The sequence below is a fragment of the Oncorhynchus mykiss genome, chromosome 12 (assembly GCF_057628025.1).
Source record: "Oncorhynchus mykiss isolate SJ-2025 chromosome 12, ASM5762802v1, whole genome shotgun sequence".
In the NCBI taxonomy this organism is placed as follows: Eukaryota; Metazoa; Chordata; class Actinopteri; order Salmoniformes; family Salmonidae; genus Oncorhynchus; species Oncorhynchus mykiss.
This window is the reverse complement of record NC_143033.1, coordinates 72643273-72663419: the sequence shown is the minus strand read 5'-3', so window position 1 is coordinate 72663419 and position 20147 is coordinate 72643273. Positions and strand designations below refer to the sequence as shown.

The 20147-nt window shown below is 45.1% G+C and overlaps 1 protein-coding gene across 1 annotated transcript; it reads left to right on the top strand.

Annotated features, from left to right (window-relative positions):
* Window positions 1–123: 123 nt before the first annotated feature.
* LOC110538952 (116 kDa U5 small nuclear ribonucleoprotein component) lies at window positions 124–18502 on the top strand. Its single transcript, XM_036938214.2, has 26 exons — window positions 124–538; window positions 1047–1159; window positions 1294–1456; window positions 1568–1646; window positions 1761–1836; window positions 1950–2015; window positions 2512–2547; window positions 2645–2735; window positions 2962–3044; window positions 3260–3426; window positions 3670–3794; window positions 8192–8255; window positions 8337–8427; window positions 11160–11295; window positions 11647–11774; window positions 12157–12350; window positions 13002–13356; window positions 13514–13596; window positions 14043–14129; window positions 14496–14622; window positions 15150–15237; window positions 15310–15428; window positions 15968–16062; window positions 16259–16412; window positions 17595–17702; window positions 17828–18502. The coding sequence occupies exons 2-26, from the start codon at window positions 1058–1060 to the stop codon at window positions 17921–17923; spliced, it is 2913 nt and encodes a 970-aa protein (XP_036794109.2). The 5' UTR covers window positions 124–538; window positions 1047–1057; the 3' UTR covers window positions 17924–18502.
* The last annotated feature ends 1645 nt before the right edge of the window (window positions 18503–20147 follow it).

Sequence of the window (20147 nt, the reverse complement as noted above, 5' to 3'; positions counted from 1 at the left end):
TTTTACAATATTAGTTTCATTAGCTGTTGTACAATATGACACAAAATACAGAAAACAACATTTTGAGTGCACTAGGCCTTTATAACAAACCTACAAATCCATTTAACATAAATATTGACTTTCAGTACCAAATATCTATCCTGAGTTATCGCGCTTGTCGTTCATGTAAAATATGCGCCTGTACAAAAAAATATAGCCCAGGCAAGAGACTTCGCACGCATGAACATTTTCTTCCAAATATATTAGCAAATACAATATATGTGGACTGTACATGTTATATACATTTCATAAAACAAATAACCATAGATATATTATTTGAATATCATTATTTTTAATGCATTGTACTTTAATAAAATATACAATCAGGCAATATGAAGATAGTCTACATTTGTGCATCACCTACGCTCGACGTCCGTTTGCATTGAGGGGTCCTACATGTGCATGGTTTGGAAACAGAAGAGAAAACATTGTGAATAGTTCAAATAATTAGGAAAATAGTGATACAAATTTGAAACTACCGCTCTTTTTGCACATCAAGGTAACGTTATGTGTTTTTGTGCTGATATATTCTCCAGAACAAGCTTGCTACTTTATTGTAGAAAATCGAAACATCATCAACCGCAACACAGCCTGTCCGTTGGTTAGGGATGCCATTCATTCCCTATATAAATGCTATCTGCTAACTAGCTAGCGATTCAACCAAAAACATAGCTAGCTAGCTAAGAGATTACTGTAGCTACTAAATATCTGTATTACAAAGTTGCACATTTCAGGCCTTTTTAAAGTGAACCATTGTCTTTGAGGTGTGAGTTTGATGTGTTTCTTTTCATGATTTTCTCAACTTACTCGCTAATGCATGTAGTATCTAGCGTGTGTGTGCATCTGAAACGTTATACATGAACATCTGAACCAGTAACACAGCTAACTAATTGCAGAGTTAAAGTAGACAACATTCATTGGTTTGTAGAAGGTACACTTTGCAGAAGGCTAAATCATGTGCGTGATGCAGTTTTAATGCTAATCCATTATGTTTTCCTCTTACCCAGTCCCTTTCACAATGGAGACGGATCTGTATGACGAGTTTGGGAACTACATTGGTCCAGAACTAGACTCTGACGAGGATGATGATCTGGAGACAGACGACAGAGATGCGGATGAGGTTTGTTTACTGAAATCAACAGAGAGCATAGACGTTAATTCACATTACAACGCATTCTAACAAATATGAAGTAGGGTTGTTTATAATGTCTGGTCATTTCATGACATGCTTGTGTCCCTTTCTGCTTTGTGAAGGCTGATGAGGATGAGGATGATGAGCCGGCTGATGCTGATGAAGATGTCCCAGGAATGGAGGTAGTTCTGCACGAGGATAAGAAATACTATCCTACAGCAGAGGAAGTGTACGGGCCGGAGGTGGAAACTTTAGTCCAGGAAGAGGACGCACAGCCCCTCACAGGTCAGACACCACACACACAAACACAGTTGCACTTATACACAAGCACCAATATGCATTAATTCAGATATGATAGTATTAAACTTATTCCCATTTTCTCTCCATCCCCATCAGAACCCATCATCAAGCCTGTAAGGAACAAGCAGTTCACTCTGATGGAACAGGAGCTACCTTCCACTGTTTATGACATGGAGTATGTAATTGACCGTTCACAAGTTTGACTGTTGTAAACTAGACCTGCGTCTGTCTGTCTCTGTCTATACTCACCAAAGGTCCATGTTTAACCCCTACCTCTCCTCTTCTGCAGGTTCCTGGCTGACCTAATGGACAGTCCCGAGCTGATCCGTAACGTCACCCTGTGTGGCCACCTGCACCACGGCAAGGTTAAAAACTCAGCAATTGACCTGCTTTAGAGCCAGACCTGGCTAAATCATGGATGTTAGTAACTAGACTGTTGGCATTATTGTGATTTAATGGATTTGTTTATTGTCTGTAGACGTGTTTCGTGGACTGCCTGATTGAACAGACACACCCAGAGATCAGGAAGAGAGATGACATGGATGTGAGTTTACGCCTCAGCTTGACTAAACTGCACAAAAACTTGCTGCTCACCTTTCATCCTAATTTGGAGAAATGCTATAATCAGAGAGGCTGCAGCCTACATACAGAGACTTGAAATCATTGGCCACTTTAAATAATGTCACTTTAATAATGTTTACATATCTTGCATTACTCATCTCATATGTATATACTGTATTCTATGCTATCTACTGAATCTGTCTGTCGCTCTGACATTGCCCGTCCATATATTTATATATTCTTAATTCCATTCCTTTACTTAGATTTGTGTGTATTAGGTATTTGTTGTGAAATTGTTAGATATTACTTTTTAGATATTGCTTCACTGTCGGAACTAGAAGCACAAGCATTTCGCTACACCCGCAATAACATCTGCTAAACATGTGTTTGTGACAAATAACATTTGATTTGAATCTGAAATGCTCTGTGTATACTGTAAATCTGCCATTAATTCACTGCATTTTTCCTTGGTATTTCAGCTCCGTTACACAGATATCCTGTTCACTGAGCAGGAGGTACGTTTTTATTGTATTCAGAGCTATGACACGTTCTTGCAGAATTGTTTATCTCCCATATAAGTGCATTGTGCTGACTCCTATTTGGCCTCCACAGCGAGGAGTTGGTATCAAGAGCACCCCTGTCACAATGGTTCTTCCAGACTCCAGAGGCAAATCCTTCCTCTTCAACATCATGGACACACCAGGTATGCAAATCAACATAAAATCCAATGTTATTGGTCACATACACATATTTAGCAGATGTTATTACGGGTGTAGCGAAATGCTTGTGTTCCTAGGAAACGTAGGGGAGATTAAAAGAGTAATCAAGGGCGGTTGATTGGTATAATTTACCGCCTCACTGTGTGTGATGTTGGGTCGGCTGCTTTAGAAAGGCAGAGCGGGACCTCATACCCTTTGTCGTCCCTGCAGGCCACGTCAACTTTTCGGATGAGGTGACATCAGGCATCCGACTCTCCGACGGCATTGTGCTTTTCATCGACGCAGCAGAAGGGGTGGGTGCTCTTACTTTTTCTTTTTTTAGCTCAAATCCCCACTCACCTCAGAGAGATTCACTATCTTGTCTCACTTCTCTTATCAGACTTTGCTTCTGTGTTTGGCCTAAAGACGCAGGCTTTTGTGTTTCCACCTCTGAGGCCTGGCCCCAGAAAGTCAACTGTACCATTTCTCCCCTAACCCAGGCCTCTCTGTCCCTCTTGTGTGTCTTTAGGTGATGTTAAACACAGAGCGTCTGATCAAGCACGCAGTCCAGGAGCGTCTGGCCATCACCATCTGCATCAATAAGGTGGACCGCCTCATCGTGGAGCTCAAGCTGCCCCCTACAGACGCCTACTACAAACTACGCCACATAGTGGACGAGGTCAACGCCATGCTCAGGTACTGACGTGGGGAGGGCTTGGTAACCATGGCTACGGGGCTGACACAGGGGTGTGGAGGAAATGAAATATCAACTTTTTTCAAATGAGATTACTACGAGTATCAAACAGAGCATTTGTAAAGACGATTCCATTGCAGAGTGAAACCATGAATGTGAAAACTACTAGCATTGAGATTAGCCTGTTGTATTATAGTGTCCAGTGTGTGTCATTGACTGTGGCTCCACTCTCCCCTTTCCCTCAGCACCTACTCTACAGACGAGAACCTGGTGGTGTCTCCTCTCCTGGGGAACGTGTGTTTCGCCAGCTCTCAGTACTGTGTTTGCTTCACCCTGGGCTCCTTCGCCAAGATCTACTCTGACACCTACGGTGAGACGACCCTCATTGTAAATAAGAATTTGTTTTTAACCGACTTTTAAATCAAGGTTACACACACACCACACTGACCAAACAATTATTTTGTTGGCGTTTACATATGTCCCCATTATCAGTAAAACATAATCAAAAACCTATTTCTTTCACTTACTTGCTGTGCTGTTTCGTTGTTCATTTCTTCAGTCGTTTCATTCTCAACCAGGATTTCTATGGTATGCCGTTTGGGTCTTTGCGTGTCTAAAAATATGTCTTGCGCACCTACAGAGCTGGTCCTAAAATTTAAAAAACCTAGCTCATGGATGCAAACAATGTTCTTCCCCAGAAACATAGGAAAATGACATCTGTTTCAGTAGCTATAGTTAGCTAGGTGTCATCGAAAACAACCCTAATTTATAAGACAGTCTTATTTGATTAATGATGGTCGGACCCATCTACAGCAGGGCAAAAAAGTATTTAGTCAGCCACCAATTGTGCAAGTTCTCCCACTTAAAAAGATGAGAGAGGCCTGTAATTTTCATCATAGGTACACTTCAACTATGACAGACAAAATGAGGAAAAATTATGGTGGAAAATAAACTTTTGTTATTGACCAAATACTTATCTCAATACTTTGTTATATACCCTTTGTTGGCAATCACAGAGATCAAACGTTTTCTGTAAGTTCACAAGGTTTTCACACACTGTTGCTGGTATTTTGGCCCATTCCTCCATGCAGATCTCCTCTAGAGCAGTGATGTTTTGGGGCTGTTGCTGGGAAACACAGACTTTCAACTCCCTCCAAAGATGTTCTATGGGCTTGAGATCTGGAGACTGGCTAGGCCACTCCAGGACCTTGAAATGCTTCTTACGAAGCCACTCCTTCGTTGCTCGGGCGTTGTGTTTGAGATCATTGTCATGCTGAAAGACCCAGCCACATTTCATCTTCAATGCCCTTGCTGATGGAAGAAGGGTTTCACTCAAAATCTCACGATACATGGCCCCATTCATTCTTTCCTTTACACGGATCAGTCGTCCTGGTCCCTTTGCAGAAAAACAGCCCCAAAGCATGATGTTTCCACCCCCATGCTTCACAGTAGGTATGGTGTTCTTTGGATGCAACTCAGCATCCTTTGTCCTCCAAACACGACGAGTTGAGTTTTTACAAAAAAAATGTTATATTTTGGTTTCATCTGACCATATGACATTCTCCCAATCTTCTTCTGGATCATCCAAATGCTCTCTAGCAAACTTCAGACGGGCCTGGACATGTACTGGCTTAAGCAGGGGGACACGTCTGGCACTGCAGGATTTGAGTCCCTGGCGGCGTAGTGTGTTACTGATGGTAGGCTTTGTTACTTTGGTCTCAGCTCTCTGCAGATCATTCACTAGGTCCCCCCGTGTGGTTCTGGGATTTTTGCTCACCGTTCTTGTGATCATTTTGACCCCCCGGGGTGAGATCTTGCGTGGAGCCCCAGATCGAGGGAGATTATCCGTGGTCTTGTATGTCTTCCATTTCCTAATAATTGCTCCCACAGTTGATTTCTTCAAACCAAGCTGCTCACCTATTGCAGATTCAGTCTTCCCAGCCTGGTGCAGGTCTACAGTTTTGTTTCTGGTGTCCTTTGACAGCTCTTTGGTCTTGGCCATAGTGGAGTTTGGAGTGTGACTGTTTGAGGTTGTGGACAGGTGTCTTTTATACTGATAACAAGTTCAAACAGGTGCCATTAATACAGGTAACGAGTGGAGGACAGAGGAGCCTCTTAAAGAAGAAGTTGCAGGTCTGTGAGAGCCAGAAATCTTGCTTGTTTGTAGGTGACCAAATACTTATTTTCCACCATTAATTTGCAAATAAATTCATTAAAAATCCTACAATGTGATTTTCTGGATTTTTTTTCTCATTTTGTCTGTCATAGTTGAAGTGTACCTTTGATGAAAATTACAGGCCTCTCTCATCTTTTTAAGTGGGAGAACTTGCACAATTGGTGGCTGACTAAATACTTTGTTGCCCCACTGTATGTGAAGCTAGCCACATTAAGGATTAGGCACAATAGTGGACTTTGCATTTAGCCTTCAAAATAAAAGTATGGCATAATTGTACTATTTGGATTCATTTGTGTCACTGTCAATAACATACTTTTATTTTGAAGGCAAACCGCAAATTCCACTATTGTGCCTAATCCTTATTGTGGCTAGCTTCACAACACAACCCGGTCTGGTCGAGCCTCACTAGCCAGATGAAGCTAGCTGGCTACTAATAACGTTAGCTTTGGGCAACAGGGTTAAGTAGCTGGCTAGCTAACTGAAGTTCAATTTCAGTAGGTGAACAACAAGTAGCAACCTAGCTAATACTTCCTCACAAGGATTTCTAAATCATTGCTAAGAATAATGAAAATGACTGCAGTTTCTGCTGGTCATTGTTTTCAGGCTGGTTGTATTGGTGCTAGCTAGGTACCAAGCTAAAGCTAGCTACCCCAGAAATTGCGGTCAAACAAATTATGCTCTATTACCAACACTCTATTGTAAACACCGTGCGTGGCTGGTGTTTGCTTGTTTGCATACTTTTTTATACAGCTTTGACAGTGCTTACTTAATCTGTTTTGACACGCAAAGACCCAAACGGCATTCCATAGTATGTATGTCGTGAATAATAGCAGTACTACTGTGTAACTCCGGTAGGGAAACATCTGAAAAATAGCGCACTTGGTAGTGTGTACCGGTGCTCGACCAGTCAGCGCAAGCCAGCTTCACCTACGACAGAGAACGGTTGATTGTCAAGGGCAATGAATTCCATTATGGGCAGACATTGTGGGCTAGGTTAGGAATTCTGTGTTGCAAGTGTAGCGCAACATTTTACTTGGCGTCATTACGTTACATACAGTTGAAGTCGGAAGTTTACATACACTTAGGTTGGAGTTATTAAAACTCGTTTTTCAACCACTCCACAAATTTCTTGTTAACAAAATATAGTTTTGGCAAGTCAGTTAGGACATCTACTTTGTGCATGACACAAGTCATTTTTCCAACAATTGTTTACAGACAGATTATTTCACTTATAATTCACTTTATCACAATTCCAGTGGGTCAGAAGTTTACATACACTAAGTTGACTGTGCCTTTTAAACAGCTAGGAAAATTACAGAACATTATGTCACGGCTTTAGAAGCTTCTGATAAGTTAATTGACATCATTTGAGTCAATTGGAGGTGTACCTGTGGATGTATTTCAAGGCCTACCTTCAAACTAAGTTCCTAATTGCTTGACATCATGGGAAAATCAAAAGAAATCAGCCACGACCTCAGAAAAAAAATTGTAGACCACCACATGTCTGGTTCATCCTTGGGACAAATTCCAAACGCCTGAATGTACCACGTTCATCTTTACAAACAATAGTACGCAAGAATAAACACCATGGGACCACGCAGCCATCATACCACTCAGGAAGGAGACGCGTTCTGTCTTATGTCGTTATGTTTGGAGGTAAAAGGGGGAGATTTGCAAGCCGAAGAACACCATCCCAACCGTGAAGCCCGGGGGTGGCAGCATCATGTTGTGGGGGTGCTTTGCTGCAGGGGGGACTGGTGCACTTCACAAACTAAATGGCATCATGAGGGAGGAAAATTATGTGGATATATTGAAGCAACATCTCAAGACATCAGTCAGGAAGTTGAAGCTTGGTCGCAAATGGGTCTTCCAAATGGACAATGACCCAAGCATACTTCCAAAGTTGTGGCAAAATGGCTTAAGGATAACAAAGTCAAGGTATTGGAGTGGCTATCACAACGCCCTAACCTCAATCCCATAGAATATTTGTCGGCAGAACTGAAAAGGCGTGTGCGAGCAAGGAGGCCTACAAATCTGACTCAGTTACACCAGCTCTATCAGGAGAAATGGGCCACAATTCACCCAACTTATTGTGGGAAGCTTGTGGAAGGCTACCCAAAACGTTTGACCCAAGTTAAACAATTTAAAGGCAATGCTACAAAATTCTAATTGAGTGTATGTTAACTTCTGTCCCACTGGCAATGTGGTGATAGAAATGAAAGCTGAAATAAATAATTATCTCTACTATTATTCTGACATTTCACATTCTTAAAACAAAGTGTTGATCCTAACTGACCTAAGACAGGGAATTTTTACCACGATTAAATGTCAGAAATTGTGAAAAACTGAGTTTAAATGTATTTGGCTAAGTTGTATGTAAACTTCCGACTTCAACTGTAGGTATGTACGGCAGCTTTGACACTGGTTTTTAACATCGGCGTTAAACTAGACATCAGGCCGATACCGTGTTGGCATTTTTAGCTAATATTGTCCGATTCTGATATGTTCACCGATATATCGTGCATCCCTAGTTTTAACCCTACGAATAACTGTTAAAAGTGAACTGTTAACCCTTCTCTCTGGTGTTGCAGGGGACATCAACTACACAGAGTTTGCCAAGAGGCTGTGGGGAGACATTTATTTCAACCCCAAAACGTAAGTGGTTTTCATTTAGTGTCATTTAGACTTTTTGTCTGTAATGCACGACGATAACCCTGTTTTGTCTTCTCTCCTCAGGCGCAGGTTCACTAAGAAAGCCCCCACCAGTAACTCCCAGCGTAGCTTTGTGGAGTTTGTGTTGGAGCCTCTGTACAAGATCCTATCTCAGGTAAGACCCCTCTAGTGCAATCATCTCCTAGAAAACAAATCTTATACGCTACATGCTAGGGTTGCAAAGGGTCGGACACTTTCTGGGAAATTTTCGGAAATTTTCCATGGTTAAATTCAGCAAAATATTGACTTATAACAGTGAATCTTTTTTTTGTGGGATACACATCAGGAAATTCTAGGTCTTGTAGCATATTTTGATTAAACTATCCCCAATTCAATGGAATTGCAACCCTCTGCATGCACGGTGCACTCTTCCATCACATGTACAGATGATTCTCAAGATCTTGCACACTAATGAGATGCTATTGATCCCACACTACTACACTGTGTGAGCCAAGGACTACATGCTTTCTGGTAAGTTTTGATTACAATACTGGGTGGGGTGAATATATTTTATACATACATGATTTTTTGTTAACAAGTAAATAGTAGCCTACAGCAAAGTGTGTTTAAATCATTTCTAACTTGATAACAATTTCTGCTAGTTAGTTTATGCTACCGTGTGGGTGCTAACTGAGTGTTAATTCACCTTACATGTTTCCATACATGTTTCATTTTAAAACATTTATCTTACAAAGGAGTTGTTTAATCTAACTGCTTAACTATTTATCTGTACATGGAATTGTGTATATAAATATTTTTTTACTCCTTTTTTCTAATCTTTACAGGAAAATGTCACAGGCATTATCTAATGTGTGGAGACATTTCCTTGCAGCTAATGTAGAAGGAAAAGCTGTGCACATTTGCAAGCTGTGCCAAATCATATGTGAAGAATGTAACAAAGATGCAAAATCATCTGGCCAAGTGCATAAAGTTCCCTCAGGAGCTCACAAGTAACCTCTGACAAAAGTCCCTCTACTTCTATTTGATGTGAACATGATGAATCAGACACCTTATTGATAGCAACAGCTCATGGTCCTCCTGGAATCAAAAGTGTTTTTGACTCAATGGAGGAACGTAGTCAGAGAAATGCTGATGAATGTCTTGCTCGAGCTGTGTATGCAACTGGTTCACCTCTGATGCTCACAGGCAATGTGTATTGGAAGAGATTTCTGAATGTTCTTTGCCCAGCATACACCCCTCCAACCAGACATGTTTTATCTACTCATTTGCTGGATACAGAGTTCAACAGAGTTGGTCTAAAGTGGAGGAGTCCTACCGTCACATCACACCCATTGGCTGTGCTGCTCATGCATTGAATCTGCTCAAGGACATCATGGCACTGAAAAACACTCTACAAGAAAGCCAAGGAAATTGTTAGGTATGTGAAGGGTCATCAAGTTATAGCAGCAGTCTACCTCTCCAAGCAAAGTGAGAAGAATAAGAGCACCACATTGAAGCTGCCCAGCAACACCCGTTGGGGTGGTGTTGTCATCATGTTTGACAGTCTCCTGGAGGGCAAGGAGTCTCTCCAAGAAATGGCTATATCACAGTCTGCCGATATGGACACCCCCATCAAGAGGATCCTCCTGGATGATGTATTTTGGGAGAGCAGCCTGAAACTCCTGAAACCTATAGCAGTAGCCATTGCACAGATTGAGGGAGACAATGCCATCCTGACTGGTGTTCAGACTCTGCTTACAGATGTAAGATAATTAATACGTACTGCCCTGCCCACTTCACTGTCGCTCCAAGCAGAGGAAACTGCAGTTCTGAAATACATCAAAAAGCATGAAGACTTCTGCCTGAAGCCCATACACGCCGCAGCATACATATTGGACCCCAAGTATGTTGGCAAGAGCATCCTGTCTGGTGCAGAGATCAACAAGGCCTATGGTGTCATCAGTACCATGTCTCACCACATTGGCCTGGATGAGGGCAAGGTTCTTGGCAGTCTGGCGAAGTACACTTCCAAGCAAGGGCTTTGGGATGGAGATGCAATATGGCAGGCGTGCCAACATGTCTCATCAGCCACCTGGTGGAAGGGAATTTGTGGATCTGAGGCTCTTTCCCCTGTTGCCTCATCAACCCACCAACATCAACCGCCTCAGAGCGCAACTGGTCCTTGTTTGGGGTCATTTTACAGATGTATGTTGAAAATGTTTTTGGGAGATGCGATGGATCATTCAATATTCCCTTTTGTTGTTCAGTGAAATCATCCCATGTAAAGAGTCAACTCATTAATTAAAGTTCAATTCATAACTAAATTGTTTGTTTTATTTCTATTGGAAGGATTTAATCATTTGAAATTATGTCTACTTATGATAAGGTAAAATGTTTATGTATCTGTCTCCATATGATATGGTAAATATATCCAATGCAAAAAACATCTACATTTAAATGGTATTGATATTAATTTGTATATATTTCCATTAATTCCCGCAGAAAGTTTCCACCTCCTGAATTTTCCCCAAAATGTGCAACCCTACTACATGCACAGATGATTTCTTTAGTGTAGACATGTCTGTTCCCTCAAACACTATCCCTGTGAGTACAAAAAAAGAAAAGGGGATTCACGGTGCTCTTAAAAGCTGACTCATTGCGACCTCGATCTGTCTTTGTCACAGAAAGCACCCTTTGAGAAAGGCCGGGCGAAACGCGTTATGAACTCAATAGGAGCGCCATGAATTGAAAAGTGTTGTTGTGGCCATTCATGGGAGATGCCGTCACATTTTATTGTTTTGGACTCCATGACTTGACCCAGATGACCACCCCATTCCATAGAAGTCTTTAAGTAGCGCTAGCATGTCTGAAAAGTAAACTTCCCCCTTCTCTCTCTTTCCCTCCCAGGTGGTGGGTGACTGTGACACGTCTCTGCCTCGGGTGCTGGATGAGTTGGGGATCCACCTGGTCAAAGAGGAGCTGAAGCTCAACATCAGACCTCTACTCAGGCTGGTCTGTAAGCGCTTCTTCGGAGAGTTCACTGGTACGTACGCCATCCGCCACCCCCGTTTCCTCTCTGACCTCTACTGCCTCATCTACCGCCAATAACTGTATCGTGTTTAATCTTATTCACAGAGGTCGTTTACAGTTGAGCCATGTTTATCTCCTGTCTTTAGCAAGGCCTAATTCTATTGTACGCATTCTCATTATAGGCTCTTAGTTTGCGTACACAATGACTCACTGTACGTGGTTATCGCTCACCCTCCGTGTGCTCTGGCCAGTGTATCCACCTATACTCTTGGATAATCAGTGGTATAATTGCACTCAATGTTATGTTTCTGGTGAGTGTGACAAGCATATTATTGTGATGCCGAGCATGACCTCCCTCCTGCAGGCTTTGTGGACATGTGCGTGCAGCACATCCCCTCACCACAGGCTGGTGCCAAGAGCAAGATAGAGCACAGCTACACTGGAGGACTGGACTCAGACCTGGGGGAGGCCATGGCAGAATGCGACCCTGATGTGAGTGTGACGGAGTGGGGGGAAACAGGCCCTGGGGCTGGGGGTGAGAAGAGGCAAGAGAGAGATGGATGGTAGTTGGTTTATAGTAGGGGGAATCTGTTTTCAGTGTTAATCAATAGCCTCATTGCAATTGGAATCGCAATTAAGCAAGCGGGTGATTTGGAATTGACTGGGAGTGAAGTGAGTCGTTAAAAAAAAAATCGATCACAAACATTCCAAATGCCCTTCAGAGATCCTCTAGCCAATAATGAAGGGAGAGGCTTGAGATGTAACAAATAGTTGCTTTTTAATTTTGTTAGAAAAGGTTAATAACTAAGTTTATTTATTTCCTCTCTCCCTGTATCCCTTCTCTATTGCACGTTCTTTCCCCTCCTCCCACCAGGGTCCTCTGATGTGCCACACCACTAAGATGTACAGTACTGAGGACGGGGTGCAGTTCCACGCGTTCGGCCGGGTGCTGAGCGGTACCATCCAGGCGGGCCAGCCAGTCAAGGTGCTGGGCGAGAACTACACTCTGGAGGACGAGGAGGACTCGCAGGTCTGCACGGTGGGACGCCTCTGGATCAACGTCGCCAGGTAAGGACAGGCATTGTTAATATGCCACCTCGCGGACATATCACTTGACCTGCGTCCCAAATGGCACACTCTTCCGTACATGGTGCTCAAATTAGGACAAGAGCTTTATGGGCCCTGGTCAAAATTAATGCGCTATATAGGGAATAGGGTGCCATTTTGGGTGAAGAATGAGTGTGTTCATTATAACAAGTTGACGGTTATGTATTCATTAGTCTAACCCCTCTGTGTTTCCTCCCTAGTCTCTGGTCCTCAATATAATAATGACTATCATGATTTGGTGGGTGCTTCTGTAACCAATGTGAAATGGCTAGCTAGTTAGCGCACTAGCGTTTCAATCTGTGACGTCACTCGCTCTGAGACCTTGAAGCAGTTGTTCCCCTTGCTCTGCAAGGCTTTTGTAGAGCGATGGGTAACGATGCTTCGTGGGTGTCAAGTTGTTGTGTGCAGAGGGTCCCTGGTTCGAGCCCGGGTAGGGGCGAGGAGAGGGACGGAAGCTATACTGTTACACTTATATTTGTCCTATTTCACATGTACATGTGTGTATTATACACCATGTTTTTTTGCGTATCCTAACCCCCTAAGTGTTCAGTATGATAAGTTGTCTTGTCATTTACCCCAGCAGTTCAAACCCCTTCACGTTCTCAACCACAGGTACCAGATAGAGGTGAACCGTGTGCCTGCTGGCAACTGGGTTCTCATTGAGGGCTGTGACCAGCCCATCGTCAAGACAGCCACCATCACCGAGCCTAGAGGGAACGAGGAGGCCCAGATCTTCCGGCCGCTCAAGTTCAACACGGCGTCTGTCATCAAGATCGCTGTGGAGCCAGTCAACCCGTCAGAGCTGCCCAAGATGTTGGACGGACTGCGGAAGGTCAATAAGAGCTACCCCTCCCTCACCACCAAGGTGGAGGAGTCAGGGGAACATGTTATCCTGGGTACTGGGGAACTCTACCTGGACTGTGTCATGCACGACCTGCGGAAGATGTACTCTGAGATCGACATCAAGGTCAGTTCTCGCTCTCTCACATGTCCCTTCATCCAATTGGAACAACAAACTAATCTTCCTGTATCGGAATTGTAACATCTTAAACAAAATACCCTTCATGTCTGGTGTTATTCCTTGATTAGTTTTCCAGTACTGAATGTTTCCCTCTTTCTCCCAGGTGGCTGACCCCGTGGTGACCTTCTGTGAGACGGTAGTGGAGACGTCGTCTCTCAAGTGCTTTGCCGAGACGCCGAACAAGAAGTAAGCATCCACCATCTCCCATGGGTCACCAGTGACCTAGCCTACAGTACACTAAACAACTAGTTTAGACTGGTTGCGTCCCAAATGGCACTCCATAGTGCTCTGGTCGAAAGTAGTGCACTATATAGGATGCATTCGGTCCCATGTTGAGGTGTGAGGTTTCGTGTGCTCTGTGGATGGGTGGGAGATTGAGAGCTGTGGCTGTTTTGTCTGAATTGAATTTAACCTTTATTTAACTAGGCAAGTCAGTTAAGAACAAATTCTTATTTACAATGACGGCCTAGGAACAGTGGGTCAACTGCCTTGTTCAGGGGCAGAATGACAGATTTTTACCTTGTCAGCTCGGGAATTCGATCTCGCAACCTTTCGGTTACTGGCCCAATGCTCTAACCACTAGGCTACCTGCCGCCCCTGTGTGATTGGTGGTTGTGTGTTTTGATTGACAGGAATAAGATCACCATGATTGCCGAGCCTCTGGAGAAGGGCCTGGCTGAGGACATAGAGAACGAGGTGGTGCAGATCACATGGAACAGGTACGGGACACACCTGCACACCACCTATTTCTACAGAGACCTGCTGTATCCTTCTACCTGTCCACATGTCAGTGTCTCAACCCAAACAGACACCTGTCTTTACCGTACCTTGAGGCCTATCCTATCCGCAGGTGTGTGTGATTGGAAGTGTACAGTGTCCGGCCCGCTGTGTGCTGCTCATCTGTGAACCCATCTGGGCCTGGCATTGCCAACGTGAGCCACGGTGCCAAGGCAGTGACACACTTTTTAACTTGACATCCCATGAAACCAACTCTGTCCCCTCTGTTCCTCTTCCTGTCACCCCCACCCCACATCCCCACGGACACCACTCACTAATCCATCCTGTTGTTTAATCCCTGGTTCCAGGAAGAAGCTGGGAGAGTTTTTCCAGACCAAGTATGACTGGGATCTGCTGGCTGCCAGGTCTATCTGGGCCTTTGGGCCCGACACCACCGGGCCTAACATCCTGGTAGATGACACCCTGCCTTCTGAGGTGAGACCAGGGCTCTGGGGATGGGCTAGGGGTGGTGTGGAGGGCTGGTGGTCTTTGGGTCAGGTTGGGCTGAGGTGAGTTGGGCAGGCTAGGGCTCTGGGGTCATGCTGGGCTACTTTGGGGTCAGCCTGTCTGTCTCTAGGCCTAACTGTAAACAGACTGTGTGTGAATTGTGAGTGTGTGTTGGAGTGATTTAGGATGACTGCTGTCTAGCAGATGTGTGAAAATGCATCGATGGATGTGTCAGTGAGTTGGCCCTCTGTCGACCCCGGTGTGATCATGGGGGCATTGACCCATTGAGTGGCCGGTCATCGGGCACAACAACATCGGTCGTGGGTTAGTGTTATGCCCCCTGGAAGACGAGGAAATATTATGATCAATGAGAACAATCAATCTCTCCATATTGATCTTTGATTATGACACTTGGGTGTAATGAAGGCAATTTTGTGTCCACCTGTATTCAGACGTGCGTAGCTTGGCACGGGGCATATGTCTCCAGGTAGTTGACGGCGTGTCGTTGTGTGCAGGTGGACAAGGCTCTGCTGGGCTCGGTTAAGGACAGCATCATCCAGGGCTTCCAGTGGGGCACCAGGGAGGGGCCTCTGTGTGACGAACGTAAGTGTCTTGCCACTCTTTATCACTCACTCACTCACGCAATCACCTAACCGCTGTATGTCCCCTCCCTAGCTATCAGAAACGTGAAGTTTAAGATCCTGGATGCGGTCATAGCGCAGGAGCCTCTACACAGAGGAGGAGGACAGGTCATCCCCACAGCCAGGAGAGTGGTGTACTCTGCCTTCCTCATGGTGAGATCGTCCCTCTCTCTCGCTCTCTCTCTATCTCTACCTCCCTCCCTCACCCTCTCCTTTCTTCCATCTTTCATTAACTCTCGCTCCCTCTTGCTTCCTATCCCTTTTCTCCAGTTTTTCTCCTGAGTTACATTACCTTGATTTAAAGTGCTGGTTTCTTCCGACTTGCTCTTGTTTGTACTGAGGTGTGATAGCCTCCTTTTTTCCCCTTTTTTCTTTTGGTTCCTTGCATCCCTCCATCATTGCCTGCCTCTCGGGCTTCTCTCCTCTGACTTTCTCCACTGTTCTTTCCTCACCTGTCCTCTATCTTCTCTGGCTCTCCCTCCTGCCCTCCTCTCCTCTGACTTTCTCCACTGTTCTTTCCTCCCCTGCCCTCTATCTTCTCTGGCTCTCCCTCCTGCCCTCCTCTCCTCTGACTTTCTCCACTGTTCTTTCCTCCCCTGTCCTCTATCTTCTCTGGCTCTCCCTCCTGCCCTCCTCTCCTCTGGTTCTCCTAATGGCTGTCCCAATTACTGTCCCTCTCCTGTCCCTCGCAGGCCACCCCCAGGTTGATGGAGCCCTATTACTTTGTCGAGGTCCAGGCCCCAGCTGACTGTGTGTCTGCTGTGTACACAGTACTGGCCAGACGGAGGTGAGGTCCGCAAACCACTAAATAACGATGTCTCCTCTGTACCATCCCAATTACCCCACCCATAACTTCTTGACTGACCTTTTTAAACCTTCATCTGGAAAGTTGAATGTGGAAATATTGTGCTGATTGCTCAAATGTGGTGGTTTTGTTGTCGTTGTTACAATTCTATCTGCTGTGTTTTTGTGTTGTGCTACAGAGGTCATGTGACCCAGGACGCCCCCATCCCCGGGTCTCCCCTCTACACCATCAAGGCCTTCATCCCAGCCATCGACTCGTTTGGCTTCGAGACGGACCTGAGAACACACACACAGGGCCAGGCCTTCTCCCTGTCCGTCTTCCACCACTGGCAGGTAGGATCAAACGGCCGGACACTCACTCACTCTCACACACACACACACACACACACACAGACGTGTGCCCTCTTTCTTAATGCCCACCAGCTGTGTTAACATACACATGCACACACACTCGGACAGAATGATGCCAGAGTCATGAACCTCGTGCTCATGCCTGCCACTCTGAGTAAGTTGGTTTGGATGCTGACTAGAAGGGTGTTGAGTCAGCAGCTATTGTGTACGCTACAGTTGTCTCTGTCTTTCCCCCCCTGTGTCGTGTGTCTCTCTCTCTTCTCCTCTTTGGCTGTGTCAGGAAAAATGTATTTGCTCCCGTCGCCCTCGTTTGCTCCAGCCTACTTCTAGTCTCTCCTCTAGTCTCTCCTCTTCTGTAAAACTGAAACGGAGGTGATTCCTCTCCGTAGCGTGATCATCACCCTCTCCCAGTGTGTGGAGAAACAGTGTGGTGTGATGGCGTTTAGCGGCCCTGCTCCATCGGTTCATTGGGCTGCAGACGCTCCATTGATTTTTTTTTTCTCCCCCCGTTCAATCTTTCCCCCGCAGGCCTGGGGTTTTGTTACAGCACAGTCCTAGGATTTGTCCCAAATGGGCACCCTATTCCCTATTTAGGCTAGTGCACTAATATTGACCAGGACCCATAGGGCTAAATAGGGAATATGGTGCCATTTTGGGATTGGAACGCAGCCCCACACGGAGGAGGGAGTGAGAGATTGCAGAATTGGCGAAACAGCCCCTTGCCTGATTTGGGGCCAAGAGATTCACCCCCCCTTGCCCCCCCCCCCCCCCCCTTCCAACAGGCATGAAAACAGGATTGAGGTGCCGGTGAAGATGATAGGTTTAAGTAATCATTTTAAAACGCCATTCTACTCCGAACTAGATGTGCTAACGTTGCGGCGATGAAGAGTGTGACGGAATCAGTGACATGGAGAACGCCAGCTGACTAGCAGAGAACAGATCACGTGTTTGAGTGGTGAAAGGTTTAGTGGTGGAGACTCTATTATAGGAGGCCTCTGCTCAGGTTTCAGCTTCTGTACATCTAGTCAGTGTGTGGATCATGTGAAGCCGAAGACTAGATGGGGAATTTCTCAAACTGACCATATTGTCCTTTGCACTCATTCCCCTTTTTGTTATTTTCAACCCTCTCATGATCCCTGTTTCTACTCTCTCCTCTCCCCCCAGATTGTCCCTGGTGACCCCCTGGACAAGAGCATTGTGATCAGGCCGCTGGAGCCCCAGCCTGCCCCTCACCTGGCAAGAGAGTTCATGATCAAGACCCGTCGGCGCAAGGTACGTATGTATACTACCCCCCCCCCCCCCCCCCATGTCTGTGAGGGGAGGTGTGCCTTAAGTATGTACTATTGACCCTGCACATCACGACCATGTGACTGACCGACTCCCTGGTTTCCATGCAGGGTCTGAGTGAGGATGTGAGCATCAGCAAGTTCTTTGACGACCCTATGTTGTTGGAGCTGGCCAAGCAGGACGTGGTGCTCAACTACCCCATGTGAGGTGTCAGGAGACGGGGAGACAACGACCGGAGTGCTACCCTCCACCACCAGCACCACAACCAACATCACCACACCACACTGTATGGGGGCTATAAACCCCACTGAGGTGGGTGGACATTGTCACAGAGGGAAGCGGAGTCTGCCAGTTTTGTTTCCTGCTTTCATATTGGTGATTTATGTGGACTTTGTTAACCACTTACCCCCATCAATGACTTAAGTTAATCAATGAAGCACTGATATGGAACCCAACAGACCCTGCAATCTCCTGTTAAGACTTTGGCCACCCGTGCTCTCCTTGTAGGAGGGACTGTTATTATGATAGAATTGCGTCTACAGTTGTAGGGGCTGGCGGGATAGCAACATCTCTGACACCTCTCGTCATCAGCGCAATGAATAATACTGCCGAGGTGTTTCCCCTCATCAATGTCTTTGTTTATTTTTTGACATGTATAAATTCCCAAATGTTTTGTCGATGGAAGATGACTTGAAAGCAGGCTTGATTGTTTTTATTTTTTTTTATTGTGAAATTGGATATCTTGCGTCTGTTTTGAGTAAAAAATAAATATGCTTGTAAAATCAGTTTTGTTTGAATCCATAACCAACTGAGGTAACTTTATTTTCTTCACTTCCTTCCAGGTGTTTAGTTTGGTTCACATTGAGGGCCCTTTTCGGAAGTTACTGTATATACGTCATGACCTTGATGTGTTATTGCACTGTATGTATATGGCGGTGATGTACAGCAGAAGTGGGTGTGTGCAGTGCGGAGCGCCATGTTGGAGCACAGGCGTCCGTGTGAGTGATTTGGCATGTCTGTTTTGGGGGGCTGTGTGGGCTGTGACCGATGGACAGGCCTCTGGATGGGGATAGGCAGCCACGGAAGATAGATGGCGAGACCAGGGTCACATGCACCACAAGTGTGCTGCCCTGTGCTGGAGCACAAAGCCTCTATCTTAGTCTTTCTGTGAAAGATTCCTCACATTCTATCTCCTTGCCTCCTTTATTGGAGGAGAAGGTCCAGGGTCCCTCCCCTAGGACCACATCCAATGGGTTTTGAGAAGGAGACGAGGAAAGATGAATTGAGAAAGAGCCACCGGGAAAGGTAGCAAGGTGGGAGGAAGGAGGTTAAAGAAATGGACGCACTGGTGGTTTTATTTCTATCTGAGCCTCTCTCTTGGTGCTCTGATGATAAATGTAAAAGTAAGTCAAAGTTTCCCAAAGCTTTTTCCACTGACCCAACTAAAGTCTGAGTGCACAAGGAATTGGCTCCAAGATACAACATTTGGCAAAGACTTGTGACATATTTGTGTAATAGCTTAAATATAACCACATATATATATATGTGTGTGTGTGTGTGTGTGTGTGTGTGTGTTAGAAAGCAGGGCTTGATTCAGTACACTTGACTAATAATGGATTATTCCCTTGTCTTGCTGACTTGGTATATGGTTATGTCTGGCTGTCACACCTAGAGAGCTCTGACATCTCAGCTGTATGCCCATCATGATTACTAGAATGGATACGGGGATGCAGGGTGGGGGACGGGACTGGACCTGGAGGGACATAAAAACGGTCTGGAGCAGCTTCGTGAGGACTCTGTGGGTGTGGTTTTCATTCGCGGAGACATCGGTACATTAAGATATGGAATGTTCCAGCAGGTTATTAGAAGTCCAATGCAGCTATTTTTTTTTATTATCTAGATATCAAATCATTTCTGGTGATGATTAAGGGATTGTCTTCAATTAAAATGGTAAAAAATAAGCAAATAGCTTCTTACCGAAGAGTAATTTCTCAAACAACAGTTTTGTTAGGACTGTCTGGGAGGGGAACATTTTAAACCTGCTGTTATTGGCAGAGAGGTTTGGAACCCTCTTACTTATTGGCCTGTTTAACTAATTTACTAATGTCACCAGGCAGGTCAAAATTCCATCCCACCAAAAAAGGCTGGCATTTCAGCTGTTCTTTTCGTCTGTTGTGACATTGTATATGATAATTTTCACTCTCCCACACTGCTGGTATGTACTGTACAGTGTGTGAATGTGTCTTTTAACCCTCTGCAGTGGTCCTATCTCTCTCCCTACCCCGTGCTGGCTGGCGTGAGTTGTGATCGTGCGTGGCCCTGGGCAGTGGGACGGATGGCAGCGGTTCCTGCCGGTCTGAATGCACGTCCCCTGAGCGCTCGCTGCAATCTGTGGACTGCTGCTAAATATAGACGAGTGACACTAGAGAC

Coding starts and splice junctions, on each gene's coding strand:
- LOC110538952 (XM_036938214.2), top strand. CDS start 1,058: ATGGAGACGGATCTGTATGACGAGTTTGGGAACTACATTGGTCCAGAA. Junction 1,647..1,760: donor TCCACTGTTTATGACATGGA/GTATGTAATTGA, acceptor CCTCTTCTGCAG/GTTCCTGGCTGACCTAATGG. Junction 17,703..17,827: donor TCAAGACCCGTCGGCGCAAG/GTACGTATGTAT, acceptor GTTTCCATGCAG/GGTCTGAGTGAGGATGTGAG.